This window comes from Manis javanica, chromosome 11 (assembly GCF_040802235.1).
Source record: "Manis javanica isolate MJ-LG chromosome 11, MJ_LKY, whole genome shotgun sequence".
In the NCBI taxonomy this organism is placed as follows: Eukaryota; Metazoa; Chordata; class Mammalia; order Pholidota; family Manidae; genus Manis; species Manis javanica.
In genome coordinates, this window is record NC_133166.1 from 112991499 (window position 1) to 113011840 (window position 20342).

Here is a 20342-nt window from a genome sequence, read left to right on the forward strand (position 1 = left end):
AGGGCCCTGGGAGCCTGTTGGTGCCATTGGTCACTGTGGAACCACAGCTCGCTCGTAGCTCCCACCCACAGGCAGCTATGTGTACAGGGTGCAGGGGAAAAATGGAACCAAAACACAGCTGACCCCTGGCCCCCCAGCCAGGTCTCCTCACTCCTCCCTGGTAGCCTGCCTTGGGGTCTGCTGGCTTCAAGCAGAGGAGGCTCTAGCCTAGCTGCTCTGGCCTGGCTCTGGAGCTGGACTCCAGCAGATGCTGTGTGCAGCTCACACCTACCTCCTGAGCTGGGAGTCCTGGGGCAGGGGCCACGTTCCCGCTGACTCCTGCTATGGGGCATGAGTTGGGGAGGATTCTAAGGTGTCTGTCCTTGAGGTCAGGGCTTGGCTGGGTCCACAAGTCCCACATCAGAGTCACTGTGCCTGTAGGAGCTGCCCCAAGGGTGGGCTGGAGACATGGACTTGGATGGCCAGTGGGTGGGCGCTGGGCTGGGCCTGGATGGAAGGATAGGTGGGGCCATCTGGGGAACTGATGCTCGGGTGCTGTATGCGTGCACATGCTTGTGTGTCCGTGTGGGAGGATGCAGTGTGGCCTACCGCTCCAGGCTCTCTGGGCTGACCCGTCTCCTAAGGCCAGCATCTGGGAGGAGGAGCCTGGGCTGGGCCCAGGAGCTGAGCCACAGAGGCACCAACCTGCCCACAAGGCAGCATGTGTGGTCGGGGGCCCTGTGGGACCCCAGTGGAATAGGAGCTGCCAGGGCAACTCGAGGGCCTGGGGAAGCTGAGTCAGGACTGGCTGCAAACGGTGCCTGGAGCCCGAGGGGCCCTGTAAAAGGCTGAGCAGGAACCGTCTGCCAGTCATCCCATCAGGCGGGAGGCTGGTGCTGCGGGGGACGGGGGGGCACTTTGCTGGGCATGAGGCTGGCCCTGCTCACTTCATGGTTGTGCCACTGGCATGGGAGCAGCGAGGTGGTCCCATGTGGTGACCATGGCCTAGCCCTGCCAGCCCCATCTGGGTTTGGCAACAGATACCCTGGGTTTCTCGTGGCTTCCTTAGAGTGAGGCTGGTGGTGCCAGGGCAGGCCAGGTCTGGGTTGTATCGGGTGGTGAGTGCCTGGCCAGCCATCACCAGCGGGGTTGGCCACCTGAGAACGACACGGGGTGACGGTGGGACTGTGGAGTCAATGGGAGGGGGCACTGCAGTGTTGGGGGTCAGATGCCCCATAGTTTGTGAGGCTCCTAGGAGACCTGCCCCAGCCTGGACCCCCAACCCCTGTCCTCCCCACCCAGCAGCTTTGTCCTCACGCCCACCTTCAGTTTAACCATCTCTTTAATTCCGGGCCAGGAGGCTTTGTCTACAGAGCCCACACAGAGTCACCTTTGGGGGCAAAGTTCCCAGAATCAAAAGAGGACTACAGACACTCCTGGGAAGGGCCAGGCAAAGCAGCCACCTGCCCTCAGGGGAGGGGCGGAGACATGTGGGGAGGAGGGAGGCCCAGGGTCGGTGGACCCCAGAGCCTGTGTGGTTTCCTGGAACTAACCTCGTAGGTCTGTGGCTGTCCCTGCAGGCTTGCGGGCCACAGTTGCCCGGCCTGAGCGGACCACCTGGGCCTCTATCGGTGGAGGGCAGGCACCCCCCCAGGGCTTGAGGTAGCAACAGGCATGGGTGGAGGTTGCTACCACATGCTTTATTGAGATGCAGCTGGAGTCTGCTCTGGCCCCACTGTGGGGTATAGATGGGGCTGTGCCCCACCTTGAGCACCAGGACCAGTGGTCAGCCCCTCACCCCCCACTCCAGCCTCCTACCCTGGGTAGGGGCAGAAGGGAAATACTGCATGGATGTGAAGGGCACCAGAAGCCCTCCCACCGGGCCCATGGCCAGCACTCAGCCACCCCCAGCATGGTGCTCACAGGCCAGGGGGCCCTGGGGACTCTGCCACCCACCGCTCCTGCCCCCCTGCCTGGAGTCCTGCAGCAGGAGTGGGGTGGGTGGTTATCTCCCCAGCTGTGACATCCTTTGGCGGCAAAGCAGGGGGGGCAGGTGGGGCAGCCTATGCGCAGTACGTGTCGGCCTTCACCACCTGGCAGTACATGGTCATAGCGAAGGTCAGGCCCAAGATCTGCAGGGACATAATGGTGCTGGGGGCCTCTCCAGGGAGTCATGAACCCATGGCAGGTGTCCTGACCCTGACCGGCCTGGGCTGGTGGGCTGCACCTCACAACTTCCCGCATGGTCTCGCACCCACTTCTCTAGGGATGCCCCCATGCCTGGCGATTTCTATCCATCACAACCACAGCCCTCGGCTTCAGGAAAGGCGTGCCCACCACAGTGTGGGGGTGCCTAAGGTTTGGCCCCCAGACCTGACTTGCCCTCAGTTTGGCCACCCTGGGCTCTGTAGTGGCTCCAGTCCAGGCCTTGGGCCACATATGTCCCAACTGATGGCCACCTCTGAGTGTCTGATCTGGCTGCTCCCCCGTCTGCCACTGCACCCCACAGACAGGCTATCCTGACTCCCAACCGCTGACTCCACTTGGCCTGGTGCTCCCTGGGCACTGACGCAGGACTTCCATGGGGCTGGGGCAGTCTACACCAGGCAGTCCTGTGACCACCCACCACGGCTGCCAGGCCTATAGCTGCAGGAAGAGGGCCAGCCATGTGCACACGGGCCCTCAACTCGGAGGTCTGCCCAGGAGTCCTCACATGTCAGGTCACCTCCCTGTGGAGGTCATCCCTGACCATCCTCCAGGAACCCCACCTCTACCCAGCCACTCCAGCTCAGGTGCGGGGCCCCTGCTTCCTGGGCTGCTGGAGTGGGCCAGGAGGCCCCTGCACAGCCCTGCCCCATGTACCTGCACCAGCGCCGTGCACAGCCCAAAGATGCCCACAGCCAGCAGGTTTTCCTGGAGCCACATCTTCACTGTCTCATAACAGGGCTGGAGGAAGAGCAGATGTCACGTGGGGCCATGCAGCTGGCCCCAAGGTCCCCAGGGCCAGAGTGGGGGGCACAGGCTCACCGCCTTCCACCAGGTGCCAGGCGTGTGTAACCCGCAGCTCTCACTGAACTCCAGGCAGCAGGAGTCAGGTACACGTGTGGCGTTGTAGACCTCGAACCAGTCAGTGTAGTTGGAGACCCCACAGCAGCGGAACTGCAGGAAAGGCACGCAGGACTGAGATTGCCTTGCCCCCACCCCCACCCCCACCCCCACCAGTCCCCACACCCACTGGGACTCACATCTGTCTGGATGATGCTCCAGGCATTGGTGAGGCCCACATTGCCCGGGGTGCCATACAGATGCAGGCCCTTCCTCAGGTCTCGCTGGGCATACTTGTCGATCTGCAGGTGAATGGGCTCAGCAGGGCCACCCTGAAGCCAACGCTGATTCCCTCATCTGGACCTCATGCCACTCTGCCCACTGTCCTCCTCCCTGGAGTCACCTCCTCCCAGAAACCCCCCTAGCACCCAGGCCTCTGCCCCATCATCTCCCTGGGCTTCCCAGGGTGCTGAGCACTAGGGTACTAGATCATGATCAGACACCTCTGCAAGGATGCACATCAGATTAACGCACAGACACGGACAGGGACAGAAATAACAGCTGTATACGTGCAGGTCAGGACCCACACATCTCATGCTCTGCCACCTGAGAGCACCTGGCAGCCACAAAACCTCAATGGCAAGGAGCACCCCAGCTGTGGTTCCTAAGACCGCTCCCCATAAAGGAACCGGGTCCTTGGAGAAATAGCTGATTCCAGGCTGTGGCAGGAGGTGCCTGAGATGGGCCTGGAGCGTCTCCTGGTGCCAGGAAAGGAAGTGCTCAGAAAAAACGTGTGTTGAGGGGAGAATGCCAAAGGGACATGGAGCGAACTGACAACTCCCCATGTCCAAAGCTGGAGCAAATGAGCAAAAACAGCCCAGACCGTACATAGCCCAAAGAATCTACTTGACAAGTGACTGGGGACAGCAGGGGCCAGAGCCTGGCTTGAATCCACCCGGGCACCCATCCATGCACACTGCCCACCCGCCCTCCACCATGGGTACCCTCCAGGCCTGGGTCTGCTGCCACCGCCCATGCCCAGCCAGCCCCACAAGCCGGGACCCCTCACCTTGTCAGTGTAGGCGAAGAAAAGGACGGCAACGGCAACCTCCAGCACAAACACCACCAGCAGCACCACGAAAAACTGGGGAGCGGGGTGCTAGCCTCAGAGCAGACCTGTGCTGCTGGGAGCTCCCCCACCCACAGGTCTGGCTGGGCCTGGAGAGCACAAGGCTCACACCAGCTGGCACGTGTGCTCCATGTCTGCATCCTTGGGGTGGGCAGGCAGACTGCAGTGACCCTCGGCCTCCAACACACACTCAGGTGGCTGACGGCTGCTCAGGCAAGACCAAAGTGGGGGTGCCGCCATGTGCCAGGGAACCCCCACTCTGTGCCAGCCTTGCCTGCTGGTTGGCAGTGCCCCCAGAGGCACAGCCCTGACTCCAGCCCTGGGCACCCTTTTTGTGCTTTACCGCCAAGTAACTGCCCTGGGAAGGAGGGCAGACAGAACAGGAGCCGGCGAGCAGGGCACTGTCCATGAAGCCCCCACCCTGCCCCAGAGGGCCCCTGGATGGGGGTGGGGGGATGGGGCTAGAGAAGCAGGTCTGTCCTCTCCTGGAGTCCCCATGCAGTCTCCCCTCAGTCTGGGCCAAGCACTCGGGTCCCATATTGCCCCCTGGAGGCACCAGGCTCCGAACTCCATGTCACCCTGTGGGAAAGGCCCACACACTCTTCTCAAGGGGTCCAAGAACCCTGGCCGGGCAGCGGAGGCCCAGCCACAGCCCACCCACTGCACAAACGGGTCTGAGTCCCAGGCCCTGATGGGTACACTTGGAGCATGCTAGACAGATGGTGGGACACGCTCCAAGGCCCCACCCTGGCAGGGGCTCCTCAGGACCCATTTGAAGCGGATGAGTCAGGACTTGAGCAGCCGGAGGCATCTGCTGTATCCTTCCCCTTAATTGTGGTTAACACCTCTGAGAACAGCAAAGATCCTGCGTAAAAGTCCATCTCCAAGGCCCAGGCAGGGGCTCTGAGCCTAACAAAGGGTCCTGGGGCTGGACGGTGGGGGAGCAAGAGTCTCGGGATAGGAGCTGGGATGGGGCTCGGGAAGGGGTGGTGTCTTGGAGAAAACAGGCCCAGTACAGGCTGGAGGGGCCCTGCCTGGCACACGTGTGCACACCTGCATGGGGGTAGGCACGTGTTCATGTCCTGTTAAGCACTGGCACCCACCCTCACAGCCCCAACCTGACCTAGAAGACCCCAACCAAGGCCCCCTGGGGCTGCCCCCGGAGAAGAGCCTGCACAAGCAGGGAGGAAGACCTCACTGTCAGCCCCAGAGATGGAGCCCCCCTGGCGCCCCCACCCTGGTGTGCCCCCCACACTCACGGTAAGCAGGAGACACTTGTTCTCCTTGATGGCCCCGATGCAGCCCACGAAGCCGATGGCCATGACAAAGGTGCCGGTGACGATGAGCAGGTTGGCAGCCGACAGGGATGGGAAGGAGGAGGACAGGGTGGCGAAGCTCCCCTGTGTGGTAGCCAGCCAGACGCCAACACCCAGGATGCCACAGCCGCCCAGCTGGGACCACCAGCAGGAGAGGGCAGTGACCATCTGCACGCCCCACAGGCCCAACGGCAACCCCAGTGGTGTCCAGGACAGCCCCACCCCCCCTCACCCACCCCACTGACCCCCAGGGCTGGGGACCTCCAGTCTTGTCCTGACACTTAGTCTGATTCTCCCTAACGCCCCCCTGGCCAGTGACCAGAACATCACAACCCTACACATGAGGCATGGTCACCCTGAGGTTGGTGGAGAGGGAGTGCCTGCCCCACAACCCTGTTGAGGCAGCCCAGGCAGGGTGCCCTAGGGCTGCCCCCTGAATGCCACCCCCTCCAGGAAGCACGCCTTCCACTCCCAGAGCCCAGGCTTTGCCTGCCCACACGGTGGTCAGGCCAGGTGCAGCCCCACAGCCTCCCTGGCCTGGAGCAGTCCCAGGGGACGCACCTCAGCGCCTCCAAAAGACCACACACACTCAGCTTCCCACAACCAGGCCTCCTGCAGGAGCCCTGAGACTCCAGACACCATGAGGCTGCCCACCCAGGGCCCTTCTGGGTGTCCCCAACTACTCCACTAAGTGCAAGCCATGAGCCCCCATGTAGCCCAGCACAGATGTGCAGCAGACACCCCACTCAGGCCCACCGTCCCCTCCACATCGGCTCCCCTCCATTGACCTTCACAACTGCTCATTATTACAAAGGTCAGTTAGAATAGCTGCCATGTGTCCAGAGAGGCTCTCGGACTTGCCGTGATGGGGAGTGAGCCTGGCCGACAATGGCCGAGGGGGCTGCAGCTCCAGTCCCCCTCCTCAGCCTCTGAGGCCCTGGGGTCTGGGTCATCTCAGAACGAGACAAGAATGTGTTGGGTGCACAGGCTTGGGGGGCATCCCTGCAAATGTTTACTAGTACCTGGTCCCAGGACAACCTGGGCCCTGGGGAACCGATGGCTGATAGGCCAGGCAGCCCTGGGGGCCCCACCTGCTCTAGGACTAGACAGGACCTGGGCCCCCGCATGCCCACGGGCCCAGCCTTCAGGGTACTCCCAGGCATGATACCCTGCCCCTCTGACGCACACCCGCATGCCCCAGGACAGGCCGCAGAGTCCAGGGGTACACAGTGTCACCCAGGGCCACCACCATCATTTCCCAGACAAGTGAACCAAGGCTAGGACGTGAGCTGTCAGAAGCAGAGCCAAGGGGCAGCAGGCTGGCAGCCTTTCCCCACCACACTCCCAACTGGTCCAGTGTCCCAGGCCTGGGACCTCAACCTTGGCAGGAACCCCACAACTCAAGCAGGCCAGACGGTTCCTGAGACCCCTCTGCGGGTGCACTGCCTTTTCCCCGCCAGCAGGTCAGCCTTGGCTGTAGGGGTCAGGTGGGAGGCGGCTGCCATCCTTCCTGGCTACCTGCTGGGGAGCACGCATGCCACGCACTAAACCAGGCAGACCCCCAGGCAGAGGGCAAGGGCTCCCTGGCTGGACCTGTGCAACTGGGGCAGGGGAGGGCAAGAGGGTGGGCCATCTCCTGGAGGAAGATGGAAATCACCCCCTTGGGCCAGTCAACATGGTGCCCAGCTGGGCCAGCCACCCCAGGCCTCGTGCCCAGTGCCCAGCTCCCCAGCTGAACCAAGCAGCCTCCACTCTGGGAGGCACAGATCTTTGGGCTGAGCAGATTTCCATAGAGCAGGCAGGGGCCACAATGGGGGGACTGCCTCTGACCCTGAGCAAAGGGGAGAACTGTCATTTAAAACCCCAAAAGTCAGGTTGTCTGGCTCTACCTCCAAGGACAGTGGATGGCTCCTGTCAGTGGGAGAATCTAAGCTCCCTTGTCCGTGGGGACTCATGGAAGGCCATGGGGAGGATACCGCTGGGCAGAGCGGCTGCTGGGGGTGTGGCCGGTCCAGGCTTCTAGAGGACCTGGAGGGGACACCAACCCCCACCCTGGTGGAAATCGATTTCCTTAACACCCTAAGATGGCAGAAGAGACACTCACTGGCTGTCACCCAGACTGTACTGTCACACACTGACAGACACACTCATCACATGGTACGTCTGCCCTACACGCAAGCTTCCCACACAGGTGCCTGTCTGACAGGCTGCCCCCAGGCCCCCCCCAGGGTCATGCACAGGCTGGTACCCGGAAGCCCACTCACTTACGGAATGCATACAGTTAATAAAATTACCTGTAATTTTGACATGTTTCTGCGTATGCAGCTTTTAAAACATTTTGGCAGGAAAATTACAGCCTTCAAGTACAGGAGAAATCAGGCCCCGATAGGCACAGACACAGAACATTTAACACAGGGTAAGTGGTGCTGAGGCCCCCAGGCATTCCAGGTCCCTCCCAGGTCAGGTGGGCCACAGGGGTGGTGCTGGGAGGCTGGGACCCCACCCCAACCCTACTGGGGGCGTCCCCAGCCCCACCTGTTCACAGCTGGGGCTCTGGCTGGACTCTCCTCTCCAGCCAGAGAGAGCCCCAGGTGGGGTCCAGTAGTAGACCTGACCCCATGACAGCCTGGAAAAGGAGCCCAGCCCACATCTGGGTCCCCCTTCCCAGCCCTGCCATCAGCTGTGGCCTCCCTGTCTCCCTCCCACGCACCAGGGCACACACACTGTGCTCCACCTGCACCTGATCCCAGCGCCAGCCCAGTGCCTGACCAGGCTGCCATGTCTTTTCTTGTCTGTGTAGTTTTCAGCTTGGCCTAGGGCGGCAGGTGGGGACCACATGGTCGGGAATGCCCTCTCCCTCCAGGCCCGCCGCAGGTGGCTGTTAGCCGGCCCTTTGCACCTGTCCCTCTGGCCACATGGCTCAGAGTGGCAGATGGCCGGGAAGCTGGCCATGTCCTTGGAACAGGATGGAGGGCTGACTGCCTGCAGGGGCCAAACTTGTGCTCAGAAGCCCCTCGCCTGGCAGCCAGCACAGCTTCAGGTTAGGGGCCAGGTACAGGGTATGACACGTCCCTTCCAGCCAAGAGCTACCATGGGCAGGTCCCATCTATATGAAGTTCATGAATGGCAGTCTGTGCACTGGGCTGGGAATGAGGTCTGCCTTTCCCCAAGGTGGGAGTTGGGGTGCTGAGTGAAGGCACTCTGGATAGAAATGCCCCCCACATTGGCTAGGTGTCACTCTGGTGACCACTCATGGGGCTGTCCACTAAAATCTCTGCCATTAACTGGAACTCATTTCCTGAAATGCCAGGAGCCCCCACATCTCAATGTATCCTGTTCAGTCACCCTGGGATCCCCGAAGGCTTGAAGATGAAGAGACTCGGCCCCAGCTCATTGGGGAGGCGGCCCCAACTGACCAAGGGCCCCGAGGCCAGTGTCCAAGGAGGAGGGGATAGCAGGGTGGGTAGAGCAGCCCTGGCCTGAGGCTCCGGGGAGCTTGGAGTCCACCCTCTGGGTCAGGAGCTTGCTGACACGCAAAGAGCCATCCGGGGGACAGACAAGGCCCCTGCAGGGCTGCCTGGGAGTTGGGAGGGAGGGGCCGTGGCCAGGCCAGGCCCCAAAGAGCAGGACCTCTCTGGCCTGGTCCCCAGGGCAGACAGGGAGGAAACACTGTGCCCAGGGTCCAGGGCTGCCGATGGGTAGGTACAGGGGGACCTGGACCCCCTCCCCGACAAGGACCTCCTGACCTTAAAAGGCACCACTGCCTGGTGGCTGAGGGCACATCTCTCTGCCAGACAGAGCCCCCGCCCTACCCACAGCCCCTCCTCTGCCTTATGTCCATAAGGTCTTATCCACGCAGAGGCCTGGCAAGCCTGCCTCTCCCATGCCCTTCCTCCCAGTAGGCTACTCCGGGATGGAGCTGATCTGGGCCACTGGGTGGACAGGCTTGGCACAGCCACTCAGGACAGTGCCAGAGCCCCCTCAAGTCCAACCCATCAGGGGAGACACCAACTCCCCAACAGGCACACAGGGCTGGCTCTAGCAACGAGTCTTTATTTGGAAATGGATTGTTGCCATTTACCATGGTCCCCACTGCAGCAGGGTGGGCTGCCTGGGGACCTGGGGGCAGGGACCAGGGACTAGATAACCCACCCTGCCACCACAGAGCACATACACACCCCCAGGCTCTAGAGTTCCGGGCTGTCCGACAGCCAGTGGCTGGCCCCAGGGACGAGAGCTCGTGCAGGCCTGGCCCTTGGCATTCTGACCCCTCCCCTGATGAGGATGGCCAAAGCACCCACCCGCCTACCCCAAGTCTTGGCTCCCCAGCAGTGGGCACCCCCCCAACACCGCCTGACCCACCCCATTGAGGGAAAGAAATGAGCCAGGATATAGCCCCCTCCCCACCATTACCACCAGGAGGCTGAGGCCAAGAGGACCTACGGGGTCTGAGGTCTGAGAGGTGTGCTGGCCCTGCTCCGTGAGCCCCGGCAGAACGTGGCACCTGGCCACAGGGGCACCATGGAAGCTGAGCTTGCTGAGCTCAGCCGTACTCTGGCCTGATCCATCCCAGGCCACCCCTGAACCACCCTGGCAGCCCCTGGGTGATCCCTGAGCACCCTGACCCCACCGTGGAGGGCTCGGGGAGCGTGTCACCCTCCCCCTGTTACTGGAAGAGGGAAGAGCTTGGCTGGTGGAGGCCTGAACGCAGGCCAGGCGGCTCCTCAGGGGCTGTACAGCCTCCGCTTCCTCACCGGGCGTCAGGAGGTATGCCCCACCCACTCCCAGAACCCACACAGTCCTCTCCGCCAGGACAGGGCTCCCAGGAGCCACCCAGCCCCAACTCAGGGTCCCTGGCCCTAAGGTGCCCACCACCTGTGCACACCTCGGAGGAGGGCAACTGTGTGCCCGACAAGGGCACATCTGCAAGGGGACAGGAGAGGGTCTGGGGTAGTCAGCTCTGAACTCCCAGGGGCCCCACCACAGGCATCTCTGTGGTGCCTGCGGCCCAAGTACGCGTGGGTACCCTTCCTAGCCCCCTCCTCTCAGGGCAGCAGGGCTCCAAGCACTGGTGATGAGAGGCAGATCTGTTTCCCCCCCTGAGAACAGACGATGACCCAGCCAGGCCGCACAGCACTGGGGAGACCCACCCCAGGGCAGAAGGTGCCCTCAGCTCTGCCCTTCCAGGATCCCCCAGGGAAACCCATCCACAGGGCACATAAGTAAGAGTCCACTACCTCCCGAACCAGCCCCTCCCCAACCTCTGAGAGCCCCCTTCCCCAAGTAGGACACCAAGGCCTGCCGAGGCCCAGCCAGGGCTGTAGTATCAGCCAGGGGCACCCAGGGGTCAGGACACAGCCCCACAGTCGGGCAGGGGGTGGAGGCGGCATCGCTGGAGGTATCAGGCTGCCACCAGGAAGACACCTCAGTGAGCCGGCTCTGCAGGTACCCCGGGGGGCCAGGTGTTAGTGAGAGCCCTGCGGGGTTTTGCCTCTGGGGCATGGTGGCTTTGAGGTGAATCCTGAAAAAAGGGGTGCCAGGCAGGGCTTTGGGATAAGAAAGACAAGACAAGGGCAGGAGGAAGCTAGAGGTCAGTGCACCTTGACCCAGGTGCAGGGGGTAAGGCCCCCATTGTCACTGCTGCTCCCCTCTCCCAGGTGTCCTAAGGACCGTCCTCCTCCCCGCCCTACCCCCTACACCGCATCTCCTGCTCCTCCTGCCCTGCCCACTCCCAGGCCCCCCAGCACACACCCCTCTGGGAACCACACCCAGGACAGCACGGCTGCCCCACCCCATCCCGGGCCCGGCCCTACCCGCAGGATCAGAAGGACTGGCACAGGCGAGCATCTGGAGGTCCAGCCCCAGGAGCACCCCCTCCCCCCACCTCAGCCCTGGCCTCTAGGGTTAGGGAGGAGACTGAAGCCCCACACTCTGGGAGCTTCTGTCCTCTGGTCTCCCAACGAGGAGGGTTAAAGACAATCCTTCCTGTAGGGGGCAGCACCTCCAGATGGCACAGGAGCTGGCATCCCAGAGAAGGGGTGCTCTGGCCCCTGCCCCCTGAGCCTCTGTCACCAGCTTAGTTGACACCTGCACAGGGACAAGGTGGAATGGATGTCACTCCCAGCCTCCTCTCCGTCGTCACCACCCCTGGTCTCAGCATGCTTCTGTGAACTGTGGGCAGGCTGGGCAAGGGGCCCTCTGACTCCCAGGTCTCAGACCCCCGCTAAGCACGAAGCTGGGGATGGGAGGCAAAGGCCAGCAGTGGGGGCCCAGTTTGCTTTCCTGGGAGGTGTGACTGGGTAATAAAAGGGAATGGGATTTTCCATCCAGGAGCGGGTACCAAAGGGGTTATCCTGGAAGAAGACATCCATCACCCACACAGGGAGGGCGGGGCATCACCCTGCAGCTGGAAGGGAAGCTCCTCAGGGCTCGCACAGAAACAGTTCTGCCTGGGGACCCATTAGGGAGGGCACAGGCCCCTTGAGGGGCCCCCTCTCCTCCCCGCAGGCAGGTGTCCAGCTCACTGAGGAAGCAGGTAAAGGAAGAAGCAGGCCCCACCCACCTCCTGGGACTGGACCATCCCCCACATCCACTGCCCAGCCAGTCAACCCACCACCTACGCTGCCTTCCACCTTCATGGCAGCACCTACACCTGCCAGCTCTGGTCACACTGTCACCTGCGGCCATCTCCTGTCACACTGCCTAGGGCACACTGACCCTGCCAGACTCTCAGTACTAACCAGAACGGTGCCCCTGCAGCTGGTCGACATCCCCTCCGAGAGATGACATTTGCCCTTCATGTTCCTGGACCACAACTCCAGCCATGCCCACTCTGCTGCCAGCTCCTGGCCTCTGGGGCACCCCACCCAGCCGGCACCTCGTCCCTCCAAGGAGCCTCGTGCAGAGAACACACCCTTGCGGTGGCCCTCTCTGGAGGCAGGCACCTGGGGCAGAAGCCTTCCTGGGTCACAGCCCACAGGCAGCCCAGGCTAGCCGCCTTTTCCAGTAACCCTCGCCTAGTCTCCCAAGCTAGGGAGAGAAAAGCCAGGACCCAGGACGGAAGGGAAGGGCAGAAGGTAGGCCCGGGTTTCTGGGCATCTGGCCTCAACTGGACACCAAGCAAACGAGCATGCGAACTACAGCCTCCTCCTGGAGTCCAGAGCCCAGGCTGGAGCCAAAGCCACACCCCCTACTCCCAGTTGTGGAAAGAGGGTGGCTCAGGAATGGGCAATGGGGCAGGGAGTGACCTTGGCGTCATCTCTCCCCCAAGCCTCCTCCAGCACAGCCAGCAGGGCCCCAGCCTGCCAGCGTCGCCCCATCACGGTCAGGTGTGACACCTGCCGCAGCCCCAGCCCACCACCCTCCCTGCGCTATTGGTAGCCAGTGGCAACTCTTTCGCCCTGGTCTTGGGGGAAAGGCGCTACCCTGCGGAGCCAACACCTAGGACCCTGGACACTAGTGTCTCCTGTCTGAACAAACCTAGCCCGTGGGAACAACCGCACCACCACCATGTTGGAGAAAGAGTAGGGGGGCCAGACACTCGCGGTGGCCCACGGGCCTGCTCAGTGCCTGCGCAGCCAGGGCGCTCGCTGTGTCCCTCCTTTCCCACACCACCTCCTGAGACCGGGGGACCACTACGCCCCCAGCAGCCCCTCTGGAAGCGGAGTCTCTGTGGCTGGTAGGTCGGTGCGCTCTGAAGGAGGCGGCGGCAAAGGAAGGATGCCGGCCGCGCGGAGGAAGGGGAGGGACGGGACGGGACGCAGGGCGGACCAGGCGTCTCCGCACACCGCTGGACTCGAAGCCCCGCGCAGGCTAGGCGCAGTGCAGGGGCCTCCCCGCGGGGCGTGCAGGTGCGGGACACGCGCGGTCTCAGGAAGAGGCGGGAGCGGGAGAGGAGGCGCGGCGGCCCCCTAGAACGCAGGGGCTGGAGAACCCCGCGGTCCCGGAACCACCCCCCACGGGCTGGTGCAGCCCTCGCCCGCAGCCGGAGCAGCGACCCCGGGCAGTCCCCAGCCCCACCCCTGCAGGAGCGACCACTCACCCAGAAGAGCAGGTTGAAGGCGAACATGAGGTACTTGACGCCCTGGAGACAGCCGCGCGCCATGCTGCAGCGCTTCAGCTCTAGGAGGAAGATGAAGGAGAGGTCCAGGTAGAAGACCACGTACTTGTTGCCCTTGGGCGACGTATAGCGCGTCTGGGTCGCCTTGGGGCCGGGACTGGCGTGCAGGCCGAAGAACGGCCCGCCGCCCCCGCTGTCCCCGCCGTCCCCGGCGCCCGCGCGCCGGTACAGGCTGCTGTAGCGCCGGAAGGGGCCGCCGCGCGCGAAGCCCGGCTCCTTGCCCTCCGGCGACGGGCTGCGCCGGTACGTGGACTCGTCGGTGCTGGAGCGGCGCATAGCGCGGGCCGCCGCCGACTCAGCGCCCCGCGCCCTCCGCCCCAGAACACCGCATCCCACCCGGCCCGGCCCCGCGCTGGCAGCAGGCAGCGCCGCTGCACTCTGACCCCGGCGGACCCCGGACACCTGCCCCGCCCGCCCGCCGACCCCTCCCCTTCTCGCCGCCCAGACACCGGGCCCCGCCAACGCGCGCCCACCCGGGCCGCGGACCCCTCCCCTCCGCGCGGCGCGAGTCCGCGCCCCGGCCCTCGCCGCCCGGCCAATCCGTGCCGCCCCGGGCCGCGGACCCTCCCCTAGGCACGGCACCGCCCCCAGTTCGCTCCACCAATCTGTGCAGGCCACGCCCCCCAGGACCTCCCCTCCTCGCTGCCCCTCCCGCACCCCGCACCCCAGCCCGCTCCCGCGCCCCTCACTCTCCGCCACCCGCCCAGAGCGGGAGGAAATGGCTACCAAGGGTAGGGGGAGCTGGAGGGGCCTGGCCCGGGCAGCTCTTAGCCCCGAGAACGGTGCCCTCGGCCTTCCCCGCGGCCGCACTGCGCCTGCACGGCGGACTTGGACACCTCCGGCCGCACACCATACCCAGAGCACTGATCCTCTTGTCGTCTGGCGGCCACTTGGGGAGGCTCCGGCTTTGGTCCCCGGCCCAGAGCGAGGTAGCCCCGGGGGAACGTGGCCGGAACACGACCTGGGGCGCGCCCCCTCTCAGTAGCCTCCTCCACCCTAGGCTGGGCAAAGTGCTGCGCTGGGACCCCAGAGTCCCGCAGCTCACAGCTGAGAGGCGCCTGTTGGGACAGGGGTTAGTTAGCCTGAGGTACCCAACCGTGGCGGGGGCTGGGAGAGAGGACAGTGCTGCGGTTTAATGGACAAGCCCCTGAGAGGGGCCACGGAAGGGCAAGAGGGGGGAGAGCGGGGAGTTGTTCAGACCTAAAGGGAGGGCCCCGAGCTCGCGGGAGAGCAGGAGTTGTCACTAGGGACGGGAAGACTGGCCCCATGTAAGGTTGGCAGCCCAGACCCGGATCTCAACTCCCAGGGGTACCCGCTCCGTGACCCAGCCAGAGTGGACAGATGGGGCTGCTCACCCCCGGCCCCCTCCCAACCCCCATCCCCTGGTTCTGTGCGGGGTGGGCTTCCCAGTCTTGCGACCTGCACAATCACACAGGACCCCTGGCTGGTTTGATACTGCGCTTCTGCCCTCTTGAAATTCTTGATAGATTTTTAACAAGGAGCCACGAATTTAATTTTGCACCAGTTGGGGCTGCAAGTCACACCCTGCACCCTCCCAGACACGTCCACACACACACATGCAGACAAAGACCCCAGCCGCCCAGATTCCCTGGGTGGCTTACAGACACCAGAGACATGCACCAAAGCCCCGTCTACTGTGCTGTGCGGAAAACCTAGGGGTACACATACACCCACAATCACAAAAGGGGACAGATGCCCCCTCAGCTGTGCCCCACAGCCCACGCCACTGATGGGGGCAGCAGTCTCATGGGGTCCCATAGTGGGCAGCCCAGATGCCCCCTCCCTATGTGACCCCAGGCCTGCAGCGCAGAGGCCTGGGGTGCTGAGCCCGCTCCCCTACTAGGGCAGGCAGGGGAGTTGGGGCCCACCCAATCACCGTAACAGCCCACTGGCTGCGTCCACTTCCTGGGAGTGGGGCAGCAGAGCTCAGAGAGGAGAGGAGCAGGGATGGAGGGAGCTGGCCCACTAGTGATGCTGAGGTGACAGAGTGGTGCAGGAGGTGACAGGTCTGCAGGGTCTGGACAGCTGGCCGAAGACCACTGGCACCAGCCCTCTGCTGCTCTCCAAGGGCTCGCGGAGAACTGCAGCTCTGGCCTCAGGGCAGCATCCCACTGGGACTCCCTGAGCCGCCCTGGCCCTAGCCAGGAGCCAGGACAGGAGAGCCCCCGAGTTCCTGTCCTACACTACCAGCTGGCCTGGGCCTCCCGTGACCTGTGTACCCTGTCCTCCTCTGAGGGTCCTTTGCAATGTCTGGGCACCAGGAAACAAATACAACAGTGGCCATGGCCGGAGCCCAGTGGAGACGCAGGCAGTGGAGAGCCCCCACCCAGACGCCTGCAGACAGCAGTCTGCAGCTCTGCCCAGGGAGCAAGTGGTAGCCAGTGACCCCTTGAGACATTGGTGACCCCCAGTGGCCTGTGGCCACCTTCCACCTGGCCCAACTCAGCCAGCCCCATGTGTTCAACAGGATGCACAGTGGCATCCAGGCCCCCAGAGGTCCCAGACCCCTGAGACCAGCCAGTATTGTCCACTTCCCCCAAGATGCCCTTCATCCCATGCCCTCCTCAGCTCTGGGAAGACTATGCCCTCAGCCACCAACCACATGCTCTCCCCACAGAGCCAGCCAGGGACCACAAGGGCCATTCATTGGCCATTGGCACTCACGGGGGATTCTGTCCCCCCCACACCAGCCAGGGATTTGGGGGAGAGGCCCCCACACCTTGTCCCAGACCAGGGTGCTCCCAGCAGCCCAAGGGAAGGAGGGAGCTGCAGAGGCTCAGAGACAGACCACTCTGGCAGGTGTCACCCCACCATGGGAAGCTCACTGCCTGCTGAGCCACTCCAACCCACACCTGGGTGGACAGGAGGCCACTGACCAGGTCAAGTCGCAGCTTATCCCTGCAGGTGACCTGAGACTTGTCCTTCCTGAACTCAGAAGGTATGAACAACACCCATCACATAGAGGGAGGATATCCCAAGCCCAGGACCCTGGGACCCCATCCCCACCCGTCAGCAATCACTGTGTCCAAGGATGAAGCACCCAAGGAAGGGGTTTTCAGGCCCAGTGAAGTGTCATGGACCACATGGTGGAGGGATGCATCCTTCCCCAGGAGCTGAGGGGTCCAAAGCCCACAGCGTTCCAGAAGCTAACAGCATGTATCACTCCCCACCACCAACACAGGCCTGAGCCTGGATCTGTGGGCCCCATACCCCCACACCTGGGCACTAGGGAACTGGGCCTCCCAGGAAGGCCCTAAAGGGCAGATCTACCAGCACCCCTCATGACCCCCCAGTCCTACTGGGCTCCTACATAGCAGGAAGGCCTGTGGCCAACACCGAGCCTGGACAAGACCACTGCCCAGCCACGCTTCCAGCCCCAGGCCCCAAGGAAGTCCCTGGACCCTCCGTAAATGACCTCCAGCCCTTCTGGCCCCACAGTGCACCTCTACAAACCCATGCACACTGGGCAGCCCAGACACAACCCTGAAGTTGGGCATGGGTGCAGGTATGGACAGGGTTGGGGCTGGCTCCCCATACTCACCAGGCCCAGCCTCCACCTCCAGGAAGCCTCCCTGCCCATTCCCCACTCTGGGCTGCCTCTGAGTGGAGGGACCCACACGCCTGCAACGCCCTCTCTCCCACAGATAGATCTGAGAGAGCCCCCAGACAGACACACCCACAGGCTGCCAGCCCCAAGCTGGGCCTTCTAGCCCCAGGGTCAACCACTGGGGTGGTCAAGCCACAAGGAGGCAGTGGGCACCTACCTGGCCAGACCAAGGTTCGCTCAAAGAGGGGCCTCCTGAGATGCAGAAAAGCTTGCCAGCCATGAACCTGGAGGCCTGGGGCCCCTGGCAGCTGCCCATGGCGTGGCCCACTGAGCCCCAGCAGTGGAGCAGCAGGGGCTCTCTGGGGAGCTCACAGCCCAGCAGGGGCATCTCAGGGTGGAGAACGGAGTGGAGTGAAGCTCTGCAGCCCAGCTCACAGGCCTGGCCACTGTGAGGCAGCGTTGAGGGGCTGGGAGGGCCCCACCAACACAGGCCTGCTCCTACTTCAGTGCCCACCCAGGCCCCTACCTCGGCAGAGGGGCTCACAAATGCCCAGCCCAGGCAGGCTGGCACCCCCTTCCACACACACAGGATGGGGGGTCCCCAACCTCTACCCAAACCAGAAGAGGCCAACCCCAAGATCAGGGCCTTTACCTACCCCTGCTCCTCCTCCTACCTCAAAGGGAACACAATTAGGACCTGGAGGGTGCCCTGATACCAACTGCAGGCCCTGGGACCATCCCACCACAGGTGCCAACAGTATGCCCAGGCAGCAGGCTGGCAGATGGTGACATTCCCCAACACCAACAGCCCAGCTGTGTCAGAGGCTCATAGGGTAGGGCCAGCTCAGCCTCGAGCACACTGGGAACTGTCACCACCCACAGTCCCCCGGGCCCTAGGGCTAAGGCTAGTGTGGGAGCAGCAGGTGGATGGCCTTGTCTGACCCTGGGGAGGCATCTGAGCATGGGTGTTCATAGACCACACCACTGCACACTGGTGAGCATGCAGGGCTGGGGGCTGAGCCTGGGACCCCCGTACCTGCACTGCTAGGATCAGGACCCTCCAGCTGGCCAGCTTCTGGCTCCACCCAAATTTTATGGATCTGGACAGACAGGCTATTACCCAAGACTGGGGCAGGGTCAGCTGACTCCCAGGCCCACTGCCCCTGTGGCCAGCCTCTTTCCAGGACAATGCTCAGAGCCACAGGGTCTCAGTGCCTAAAACTTCCATTGCTAATTTCCCCTTCCCCTGCCTGCCCTGAAGTGACCCTCCTCTGACAGGAAACGAGGCTCACGGTTTCAAACCACATGTGAGCACAGCCCTCCCTCCTCGTGCCCTGGGAGCAGGACATCTCAGCAAACCAGCCCGTCCCTCTCCCTGCCCCATTTCCAGCGTCCCCAGAGGCCTGGGCCACATCTCTTCTGACTCTACACGCAGGGGCGAAGCAGGGCTCCCCACCCGTGCAGGCAAGCACAGCCCCACCCCCACCCCCACTAGTGCCCTGGGCCCTACGGCTCCCTCCTGCCTGTGCCCTCCCTGAGGAGAGCCTGGCCCACATCCCAGCCCGTGCCCCCCAGAACACTCACAGAGGGACATGGCCACCGGGGCCTCAGCAGGGTCCAGATGGCAGGATGGAGTGCCCCAAGGGGCACACGTTTGTTGGGGGCATGCACACGGGCTGGCACAGGGACAGCCACACTGCTCCCGGTGGCCTCTGCTGGGAAATCAGGGAGCTGGAGGGCGGAGCCTGGGAAGAGGCGGCCGTCCCCGCCCCCAAACTCAGAATTTCAGGAATGTTAACTTGGCTGTGGCAGAGATCAAGGCAGGAGGCTCATTCCTCAACTCTCAGGGAGTAAACAACTGCTCCAGGAGGGGGTGGGAGCACGAGTGGGCAGGCCTGAGCCCCTCCTCCAGGAAGCCTTCCACCCCAACCCACTCTGAAGCCACGCAGCTGATACCCCAGATCCCCTCCCCGTCTCCCTCACCTCCACAGCAGCCGGCAGCCTCTGCGTGGGTCTGACCCTAGGCCACTGTGACTCAATGCCCCCTATCCTGGCCCTCTGGCCTGGGACAGGATGTGTGCCCAGTCAGCCTAGGGGGTGGGACAGAGGAAGGGAAGTGGCCTTGGCTTGTGGCTGTGCATGTGGCAGGGTGGCAAATGACACTGAGGAGGCGGTCCAGGGCCCAGGTGAAGGTAGGGGCACAAACTCTAGGCTGGCAGCAGCCCCAACCAGGACCCAGAGGACTCTCCATCTCCCTACCCTCAACTAAGGCCAGAATCCATCATGCACCCTGAGAGGGCAGTTAGCTGAGGTTTGGGATCCAACACAGGCCCTACCCACCCGACCCAGAGATCCAGACGCCCCAGCCAGCAAATGCACCAGAGCAGCGCTGGCCTCAACCACAGGTGCCACTTTGCAACAGGTCCACCCACAGCCCAAATCTCATGTCCCCCGCAGTCTTCCCTGCCTTGTGTGCACACTGCCTGCCCCCCAGCTCCAGCCCTGCGGTCACCAGACTCACCCCATCCCATTTCCAGAGACAGGGCCTCCCCACCCTTTAAATCTTCTGTGGCTCCACCACCTACTCGGGCTCCAAACCCATCGCCCTGGGATACTGCAGGTACTCCAAGGTCTCCTCCCTGCCAGGCTCGCCGCTAGTGAAGTCCTGTGCTTTTCAAGGTCCCGTTCAAAAGGCACGTCTTCCACGACGCCCTCCCTGACCTGACCACCGCGGCCCCCTCCCGAGTCCTCCGGGGCCTCACGCCCCCAGGTGGCGGGCCACCCAGCACCCCGCGCTCCCTTCCAGCCCATCCGCGGCCAAAGCGGATCGAAGCGCCGTCGGGGCTGCGGGTAACCACACTGCCGGACCGATGGCGCGCGGGCAAGCAGCCGGGCGGCGGCCGAGAATGAGACCCCAACTCAGCCGCGGAGACCCTGGGCACCCGCGAAGAGACCCCCGTCCCGGCCAGCTCGGAGGGACGGCGGGAAGACCGCCCCGCGGCCGCCCACCCCGGGCCGTGCCACTTGTTGCTGCGGCTTGGCTCGGCCTCCGAGCTCGGTTCGGCTCCGCCCCGCCTCGGCTCCGCGGGCTGCTACCTGCCCGCGGTCCGCCCGCCGCGCAGCTATCAGTCACGCGGACACGAGGACCGCGAAGCGCCGCCGCTGCCTTTTTACGGCCCCGCTCGG

At 63.7% G+C, this 20342-nt stretch overlaps 1 protein-coding gene across 4 annotated transcripts; it reads right to left on the reverse strand.

Moving 5' to 3' along the window:
- Window positions 1-1658: 1658 nt before the first annotated feature.
- TSPAN4 (tetraspanin 4) lies at window positions 1659-20146 on the reverse strand. Of its 4 annotated transcripts, XM_073217378.1 has the most exons (9): window positions 19678-19694; window positions 14444-14646; window positions 13511-13590; window positions 5413-5604; window positions 4094-4168; window positions 3225-3326; window positions 3007-3159; window positions 2842-2925; window positions 1659-2111 (listed from the first exon to the last, which is right to left on the reverse strand). In XM_073217378.1, exons 1-9 carry the CDS (start codon window positions 19680-19682, stop codon window positions 2043-2045), a joined length of 963 nt encoding a protein of 320 aa, XP_073073479.1. In that variant the 5' UTR covers window positions 19683-19694; the 3' UTR covers window positions 1659-2042. The 4 variants fall into 4 exon arrangements, with proteins under 4 accessions (XP_073073479.1, XP_073073480.1, XP_073073481.1 ...); XM_073217379.1 differs by lacking the exon at window positions 19678-19694 and having other exon boundaries at window positions 3007-3138; XM_073217380.1 differs by lacking the exons at window positions 14444-14646; window positions 19678-19694 and having other exon boundaries at window positions 3007-3138; window positions 13511-13950.
- Between the last annotated feature and the right edge of the window lie 196 nt (window positions 20147-20342).

Coding starts and splice junctions, on each gene's coding strand:
- TSPAN4 (XM_073217380.1), bottom strand. CDS start 13,864: ATGCGCCGCTCCAGCACCGACGAGTCCACGTACCGGCGCAGCCCGTCG. Junction 2,926..3,006: donor CTGGCACCTGGTGGAAGGCG/GTGAGCCTGTGC, acceptor CTCTTCCTCCAG/CCCTGTTATGAGACAGTGAA. Junction 2,112..2,841: donor TGTGCACGGCGCTGGTGCAG/GTACATGGGGCA, acceptor ATGTCCCTGCAG/ATCTTGGGCCTGACCTTCGC.